The 9563-nt window shown below is 51.4% G+C and overlaps 1 protein-coding gene and 1 pseudogene across 1 annotated transcript; one reads left to right on the plus strand and one right to left on the minus strand.

Annotated features, from left to right (window-relative positions):
- Nucleotides 1-1312: 1312 nt before the first annotated feature.
- LOC149809536 (thylakoid lumenal protein TL20.3, chloroplastic pseudogene) lies at nt 1313-2929 on the minus strand (annotated as a pseudogene).
- LOC149809537 (aromatic aminotransferase ISS1-like) lies at nt 2928-6994 on the plus strand. The gene is made up of 6 exons (XM_089994781.1): nt 2928-3041; nt 4007-4255; nt 4447-4714; nt 5252-5505; nt 6076-6221; nt 6652-6994. The coding sequence occupies exons 1-6, from the start codon at nt 2928-2930 to the stop codon at nt 6992-6994; spliced, it is 1374 nt and encodes a 457-aa protein (XP_089850907.1).
- Nucleotides 6995-9563: the final 2569 nt, after the last annotated feature.

A 9563-nucleotide genomic window follows, 5' to 3' on the forward strand; every position in this document is an offset into this window, starting at 1 on the left:
TAGTGCGTACCACAGGGCGATGCAGTGTGGTAAGCTCTGTGACGATGACGTATCTGTTTCCAACACTACCGCATCCGTGACGCCTGGTTACTACTCGATCTCAGCTCTAGATGCCCACGGCTTGCTTGGACTCACACCAAGTCCAATGAGAGATCTGGGTCTACATTCCAAAGACAAAGCGGAAACAAAGCTCTTGATTCATGAGCTCAATCAGAGAAATGTCCCCTCATTTGCAAACATAGAACAGCGAAATCACAGGAAACGCCTGCCTCCAGGTCCACCACCTCTACATTCCCAAGTTTTCTTCATTTATTAGGTGGGCTCGAGTGGAGTGTGAAACCGGATGTGTGGGATATATTGCACCATGTTGAGGCATAGCTATGGCGCGCCAAGCCAGCCTTGGCGTATCCTTGTGGGATTCTTAGGAATGGGTATAGATGTGCGTTGGCTTGGGCACCATATGAGGTGCACTTTTGAGGGAAATTTCGGTGATTACTGCAACTGCCGAAGCATGAACTCAGTGTTCGTCTACAATTCCGCATGTCCGTCGTCTACACAGAGGGCAGTCAGACAGAGAAGTGTATGGTTCTTGGACTTGCTGTACCTGGAGAGGCATTATGAGATGTACCGCTCGAGGGATACTTCCCACGCTCAGAGGCACTCCTGACAACATTGGTTTCCACCAGCATTGGCATCAAATATACCAGAATTGGTACGGCATCACCTTGCTCGGCAGACGCTTGGGCCACAACAGAAGTCCAGACATTGAAGGTGGTCGAAATGACAATCAGTGTGCGCAATCGGCCCTAACAGTCCTCAAGCTGGCATTTCATTGATGAACCAGTCAGCAGGTTCCAAGGCGGTTACTTACCTTCAGCCAGAGAGGAATCGTCTCTGATGATGAACCTTTTTACATCAGCAAGATATCCACATGGACATTTGTAAAATGATATGTCAGGAATGTACGTCAGAACCGTGTTGCTGTGAAAATCGTCCTGACTGCAGCCAACACTTGCTTGCCAGGGATGGGGTTGGTCGCATGCAACGATAGTTGCATGTAATGCACTGCATTCATAGGGTATGAATCATGTGCTGATTGACATTCGACATTTGATCACACCCCACCGTCACATGCTTCAATTTCCTCACCTCCACTTTCTCTCACTCGCCATCGCGAGCAAACTGGCGAATGTGACAAAAAGCCATTAGATCATTTGCCTCGTACTTTCGACTCGGCGGGATCTTGGCTTGACTTCCAATTCAAATGCATCATATGATGGATGTACTAAGGGCTGTGGGCTATCAAACGCAATCACTCGTTGCGGTACTTGGCCATGGACTTGACAAATGCTTCCTTCTCTTCATCCGATACGGCCGGGCCATCAGGTGAGGAGGGAGACTGGGCCTGCAGATGACATCACCGTCACTTCTCAAGTAATTATACAGAAGGAATTCCCGATGCCGTTCCTGGTTGCTCTTGCCTGCTCTCGCTCACTGAGTACCATACGGCAGCTCCCACTTTCTGCCTTTGGTGTGTGACGCAGACGAGACCTTGAGCATAAAACAAAACAAAATCAACGGGAACTACGGCAAGGCCCAGTTGGCGACGAAGTAAAGAGTTGCATCATTCAACGAATCTTCGATGATTAATCGCATAAACGCCATGTCCCCTCAGGCGTGCAACACAGCGAATCCAGGGGGCACGTTCTGCTTGTTGCAGAGTTTATGTGGAGGTTCCTGGCAAGAACCCACGATGCGATCTTGTCTCATGGACTTTCTCGTGGAGCAACGGTCGTGGTCTTCCACACATGATGCATGCACAGGCGTCTGTAATGGTTGCACCCACTCAGCAGCAGTTCTGACAGAAGTACGTAAGCACGGACAATTTTGCTGTTACAGGGGAGCATACCTTGAAAGCCCGGCGTGAGCCACACCCAAGACTCCTGCGGGTGTCCGCACCCGTCGTTGGGTTGACGCCATCAGCGTACTTGCAAAGCTTGAGCTGCTGCACTCGGTCAACCAGAGCGTTGGTGAAGTCCGCACCATAAATATCGGCATTTCCAAGGTCAGAAGACGTGAACACCGTGCGCTGGAGCACGGCGTTTCGGAGGATTGCCTCGTTGATGACTGAGCGGTCCCAGAGCGCATCCGAAACGTCCGCGCCCGTGAAATCGGCCTGGTACGTTACCGACTTCATGAGGTATGAGCCGTTCAGTTTAGCGTTCTGAAAATTGCACTTCCTGCGAAACACATATTTGTTCAGACTGTGTCAAGAACGTTCATGGATGCGGCTCATGGCGAAGTGTTTGGACAGTGCAAACATTGGACGTGAACTCATATCGAAATGTGGTCGCGTCGATTCGTTCCTGGAATAAATCGACACGAAAGAGGAGTATGCACGTGACAGATGCACAGATATCACTCGCATACGATCGCTGGCTTCAGGAGATGCGAGATATCAACACGTCGCCACGTTGCATTTACACGCAAGACGCGATGATCCGCGACAGTTTCACGCACAATAGAAAGGGCTCCGTCCAAATGCAAGGCACAAAACAAGAAAACTATCCAGTAAATCTTCTTACAAAACATCACTCCCAAAGAAAGCACCGTACCTGCAATCTGCAGATGTGAAATTCGACCGGCGTAAATCCTGGCCATGAAAATCCCTACCCTTCAAGTCAGCCTCTCCGAACTGCTGAGCACTGCCCAGCCCAAACTCACCTCGTGTTCCTTCCTCATACTTGTTTAAGTTGGCAAGAGCGGGAGAGCCAAAGAAAAATGCAGCTGCGAGACCAGCAGCTGACAGCTTGGCGACATGTTCCAGCACGTCGTTCTTGGTAGCCTGCACAGCGACTAGACGCGGCTTTCGACCATGGCGTAGACTAATGCCCTTGGTAGTGCTGACATTGCATGTAAACGCCTGCATGGTCATACGTAAGGTAGATCGCAACAACCCGAGCGCGCTGAATCGTGCAATCACCTTGTCTGAGAAGCTCAACGGACGCGATCACACTCTGTGGCCAGATTGTGAATTGCATGTATGGCAGACTGGCAGCATGTTTATGTGCTGAATGCACAGACGTTGATAGCTGCCGACGACCTATCAACTGCTATCGAGCATGAAAGTGGCCAGAAAATGATCAGGGAGCGGGCAGCATGGGAGTATCCAAATACGCACGCGAATGCATTATCGATACATTTTCTGTTTGTCACTGATGAACGTGGCATTTGCTGACGATACGGCCTCCCTTGCGCAAGACGGTAGCTATTCACGCCAGGTGCAACGTCGCAGGGTTTTTGGTCTCCGAAAGCCAATCGTGGAATTGGTGCTGTGGTGACACAAGTTACATTCTTCAGCATGTCACGTTAAGTTTTGGGATTCGTGGGAACACGATGCATGTATATGTGCTGCATGCATAGCGCTCTTCACAAAACCCGGCCAGTGAGCAAGATGATAGGCTGCTCATACTCCGTGCTCCATACGTGCATTCCCAGGCTACACAGCTTTTCTTCGATGTCCCGACCAACGTCACTGTTGTGCCAGTCCTTTCAGAGGAAAGATCTTCAGTACTCGACACCTGAGGTGCCGCACCCTCGGCCGATTTCACAGAAAGTTACATCGCATCATGCAGCTAAGCTTGAGACGATATATGAGCTCGATCATTGCCGAATGATCGATTCGCCTCTCTGAAATCAGAGGAATCCTTCTCAGTCACAGCAGTTCAGGCTTTGAGCATGACCGCGCAAAAGCAGCCTAGTCGCGCCGTGAGGACAATGTGCAGAATTGATAAACTTTGCTCGTTTTCAAATAAGATCACACGTGTGTGCTCACGTTGCACACGCGTTTAAGGCGCTGCGGTCAGGGTTTCGGGCTTATGCCGAGCGTTGCCTTGGTACGCCAGGAAAGCTAGTCAAAGGCTTCTTGACGATTTCGTGTTGACATACATGGAAAGGGGAAGGTCCACTGCGCTTGGAACTCATCACATGTGCGTGATTCGTACAGGTATCAAAGCGTGTGCAAGCCACGGACGACCCATGCATTGTCAAGACAAAACAGATGGCTGCCGGTGTCGATGGGGTGACGTCGTTAGCCCAAGGCGTGGTTCATTGGTTACCGCCAGAAGCCGCGCTCCAAGCCGCAATTCAAGCCGTTACACAGGCGTCAACCAGTGGCTACGGGCCTGCTCAAGGGATGCCCGCCCTGCGCGAAGCACTTATCAGCAAGATTACATTAGAAAACGGGCTTAGCGGGGTGAGTGGTTTCTTCTACGCGTCTTCGTCCTCTCGTGCCGGACACGTTGTGCGCTCGCTTATGCTGGCGTCGGCCCTTTACACCTGGGCCCAGCCGAGAAATTTCCTTCTCGTATACCTATAGCATGCTCTGATTCAACCGAGTCTAGCTGATCACGGCGAGCATAACCACTAAGAAGCGTGGTGGTGCAGTACAACGTCATGGTGACGGCTGGTGCCAACCAGGCGTTCGTCAACGTAGTTCTGTCGCTGACGGATGCATCAGACTCCGTTATTCTCTTCAAGCCGTACTACTTCAATCACCTGATGGCTTTTCAGATGACGGGTGCTGCTGAGCGCGTGGTCTTCGGCGAATCCGACGCCAAAACACTCAAACCCGACCTCGACTGGCTGAAGACCCTGATGGAGTCGGACTCGCCTCCAAAGATGGTCGTTATCGTCAACCCCTGCAATCCCTCAGGTGCGCTGTCTTATGATTAAAAAAATCGTCCTCAGCTGAACTGTCACCATCCCGTCCCTGGTCTCCGTGCTCCCATTGCTTAGCCAGAATGGTTTCCGCCCCTCATTTTTCGACTCCAAGTGCATGCCTTACTCCAGCCTACGACTCGTAATTCAAACACTGCGGCAAACTGCTAGGTCGGCCTTGCAAAGCTTTGCCGGTGGACACAGCGGCAAAACGTTCCAGACCAGTCACATCCCAGCATTAGACAACACGCATCAGCAGGGTTGACCCTTCGTCTGTACTGCTGAGGCCACCAGGGCATGTGTCTTCTTCCATTGCTGGATAAAGAGGGGACACCATTCTGTAACGAGCAGTGCTTCGCCCAGTACCAGTTTCGACCCCCATTTCGGTCCTGAAATTTCATGCATTTTCAAGTATCTGGACCCGAAAACATCAGAGGGTCTAGCGAAACACTGGTAATGAGGGCATGTCTAGAAAATGATGGGCGTGGCTTTGCAACGGGGTTGAACTTTTCATCGTGTACTGGTGGCACAGGCACACTGCTGACGGAAACAGAGGTGCTTCAAGCGCAATCAATCTGCGCAAAACAGGGAGCATGGCTTGTCATGGACAACACGTATGAGCACTTCATCTACGATGATGGGGCATCACACTTCTCGGCCAACGCCCCGAACGTCATCAACCTGTTCTCATTTTCCAAGGCGTATGGGATGATGGGATGGCGAGTCGGCTACATAGCTTATCCCGACCACGATGGAAGTGATGCGCTGGGCGCGCAGATACTCAAGGTGTGTTTCACATATTCGCCCTATATATATTCGGCCTATATATATTCGGCCTATCAGCTGTGCAACTACTGCCTCGCTCGCCTATGTGATGGTAACGATAGCACTGATTCCCAAGTGGTTCTTGGAGTTGCCATTGTCCATGTGGATGCGGTAGTGTTGGAAGATGACACATCATTACAGCACGTAAATAATTGCAAGATCAGCCTATCAAGTACAACACAAATCCACCCTGATGGGCTTCAGTGTGTTAATTTCCATCAACTGAGCCCTAACGCTACCGGTGGGCCGCAACTTCACCGTTGGACGGCGACACTCAGCGAGGGGGACACGCTGTTTGGGTGAAGGAGCTGCCAAGAGATAGCGCCCCCCTTCATTTGGGGCATCTACATGAGATGTGCTAATTATTTTTGCTGATCTGCCAGCCATGCTGACATCCTTCGCTTTTTTCCGAAGTCTTGTTCCCAAGTAGTTCTTGAAGTTGCCAATGTCCATGTGGATGCGGTAGTGTTGTGAGATGATACATCAGCATCATTGTGTCAGATCTTGAGGAGAAAAGAGTGATGTATGCAGGTGCAAGATACCATCCCCATTTGCGCCACTCAAATTTCGCAACTGCTGGCGCTTGAAGCGCTCCGCCTTGGCCGTGGATGGGTGCACCAGCAAGTAGCCGGCCTGGTGGGTGTGTTCCACGCTTTGCAGATATCCTCATGCCCCAGGTGCCGGGTTCTGCTCTTTGACGATCAACTTGCGCCCAGAAAACCCATAATCATCCACCCATAAAACTCATAATCATAGCTTCCTGACGCAGGCGGTTGGAGCAACCAGTGTGCATGTGGACATAGTCGCTTCGCTCAGCTTGCGCTTTGAAACTTGCCAACATGAACGTGTTGTCAAGCGACACATCTATGGTCATTTTGCCTTTCTACGTTGTACGGGGCTCAAAACGTTGGTGCTTGCCACACCTGTGTGGATTTTGCGCACCAAATTGTTCACAGGCACGTACCAAAAGACGGCCGTCTCAGTGATTTGCCAGAACAGGGTTCTATCCTTATTTTTGCCCCTCAAAGTCATGCATTTCCAGGCATGGTGACCCGCAAACTCCAGGGTCTGGCAAAACGCTGGCCATTCCTTTCACCTGGCTTACAGACAGGAGGTACTTGCAGAGAATAGAGCGGCCGCGCTCGATGCGTTGTCGGTGCTCGGCCCGGGCAGCTTGAAGGGCGGAACTGCTGCCATCTACCTCTTCGCAAAGCTCCCAGACGGGGTTGAAGACGATGAGCGAGTTGTCGAGTGGCTGATCAAGAAGCACAAGGTGACAACAATCATGGGTTCCTCATGTGGGTGTCCAGGCCACATTCGTGTCGCGTATGCCAACTGCACCCTCCAAGACTGCAAGGTTGCGTGCGGCAGACTGAAAGCTGGCTTGCAAGAGCTCGTGCATGGCGGGATGGTAGTGGTGCACGGCTTCTTTGAAGAGAACGCTCATTAGCGGTGATCTGGCAATTCAAGTCGATTACAAAACGATACCCTTGTCTGCGGTCAGAACCAACTGACTCAACAGAACTGCGCGATTCATGACGAATCACAACTACGAATGCTGAGATCGAGACATCTTGTAGACTGCTATACCTCTGTGAAATCAAATATATCACAGGAGATACCTGTGACGACATTGGCTGGGTATCCTCACCAACTTGACACATTGTGTGCTGACAGTGCGATGCAAGAGCTGTGCTTGCACGTTGTTGTGGTGTGTTGGACCAACATGGTTGGTTTGGTTGTTTCAATGGTGGTCAGGGCTGTACGAACGCGTAGTTGGCGGCCCATTTGCTGGATCAGCACCTACACAGTTAGATAACGAAAATCAGGATTTCTGGCACCAGAAATACGCTTTACAGCCTTAATGGTGCTTCGGTGTGATGGCATGGATCGAGATCACGACGCTCTTGTACTGCATGCCACGCCCCCAGGTGCACTCGATGTGTCATGGCACATCCCCACACAAGTCCTGCTCATCCATTTCGTCCATGTTCAATCCATCATAGAAAGTCAATGGCGCGTGCAGAGTGCTCTCGGGAGCAGTCGTCACGGTTGGAATGTGACGGGGCAGAGGCTGAGTCAATTCACCTATCATTTGATTCGTGATGTCCACCTGCGACTTGGGGGCGCGCTGCAGCGGCGAGACTCGAAGCAGCTCGATGTACTCTGACAGGACACCTATGCTGTTGCACAAAGCGGCGATTTGCATGCTGAGCGCATCTTCCTGGTACCCCTCGATCTGCAGTCAGCAATGCACAGGCCTGAGAACAGTGCTTCGCCAGACCATCTAACGGGTCCAGATGCCAAAAGATACATGAATTTGTGGGACACAAATGGGGGTCGAAGCCCATTCTGGCGAAGCACTATCGCAGCAGTATCATGCAACCGGGATCCAATACCACACTTTCGTAGATATTTTGGGCATTTGTCTAAAGGTGTACCTAAGACTTGAACCTGTTTCCTCTATGTAAATTCGGCGCCGAGTCTATAAATGTGCCTGTGACTGCCGATATGTTGGTCAATACGAGCTGGAAGCTTGAGAGGAGCATCTCGAAACAAGCCGCATAATGACTTGGTCATTGTGCCTTCAGGGCTGTTGTCTAGCGCCATAATCAATAACAACAGGATTGACATACAGCACACCGACTCAGCCGAAACAAGCAGGCATGATCAGATATGATGGTTTGAAGACATCATCATGTGGCAACCGCGCTATCAATCCCTTTTGGTCGCAACGAATGAGACCGAATGAGAAGCTGTGAGAGCACCTTGGCAATGACGATTTTGGGTTGAAGATATGTTTGAGCTCCCCTTTGGAAGCCGGATGGACAAAAGAAAAAGCCCAATACATTTGAAACAATTGAAATATGCAATCAAAACTGTCGATTCCTTTTCAGGATGTTTCACTGCACACGGCAAAAGCAATCCATAGAGGCGTGAGATCAACCATCGTGGTGTTGCCTGTGTCCAGGGCTTTGCCAGACCCTGTACATTGTGGCATAGCGGGAAGCGATCAGGGGTAATGATGCCTAAAAATCCATGACTTTTGAGCGCACAATGGGGGTCAAACTCCATACTGGTGGCGTCGACGCTGGTCTGTTCTCATGCATATCCGATGGGCTGTTTACGTTGAGATATGAGACCGAATTGCACTTGAAAGAAACTCAAGGCAAGTTTGTCTGAGGGTTTGTCTGGAGCTGAATGCCGCTGGACTGACAAAATCACTGAAGAATGTTGAGGTGTGCACTCACCAAGAACTACAGAAGAGAGCTCATCTGTCTGACCAAGAAAAAGTGCAGCTGCAGCAGGTGGGGTTTGCTGTTTGAATTTGCGCTTGTACATGGGTAGTATACTTCATACATAGTCTGCGATTGTTGGTCCCCTGACTCATCTGTGATGCGCCTGCTTGCACTTCTAACATGCCTGCTTGGACTGCATGCTGCTCGGTAACATCGCCAATGACGGCGATGTCATCGGTATTTGACTCAGCTGCTCTCCATGGGCCATCGCCCACATGGTGCATGATGATTCGGATGACTCGCAACGCTTGCCTCAGGTTGTTTGTTCGAGCTACGGCTTGGAGAAAAGGACGATAGAGGGGTGTGAACACACACCTCCGGACACGAAGCTGCAGCGGACTGCGACCCAAGGAGCTTCTGCTCCAATCGGGCAAGCTTTCGCTGCCATCTCCGCAAAGCCAGCGCATTCGACGTGTCCTCCAGGCTTCCAGGCTGATCTCCATCCCAACCACCCCCCAGCCCAGGCTCAATCGCACTACTCGCCGAAGGCACCCCCCCACTCGCCCGCTCGCCTTGCTCGTCAGGAGCGTCGGCACCGCGCTGCTCTGCCGAGACGCGCCTCGGCGCATGGCTGTTGTTGCGGGCCGCGGCGTTCGAAGGCGGGCGGTGATGCAGGGCAGCAATGCCTTGAGTCATGGGCATCAGCACCGAGAGGTGCTTTTGCAGTGACTGGATTTCGCGCTCGAGGGCGGTGGCTTGGTGGTGCTTGCGTTGTTGCGC

Source organism: Nuphar pumila, unplaced genomic scaffold (genome assembly GCF_984573655.1).
Source record: "Nuphar pumila unplaced genomic scaffold, dmNupPumi1.hap1.1 HAP1_SCAFFOLD_1102, whole genome shotgun sequence".
In the NCBI taxonomy this organism is placed as follows: Eukaryota; Viridiplantae; Streptophyta; class Magnoliopsida; order Nymphaeales; family Nymphaeaceae; genus Nuphar; species Nuphar pumila.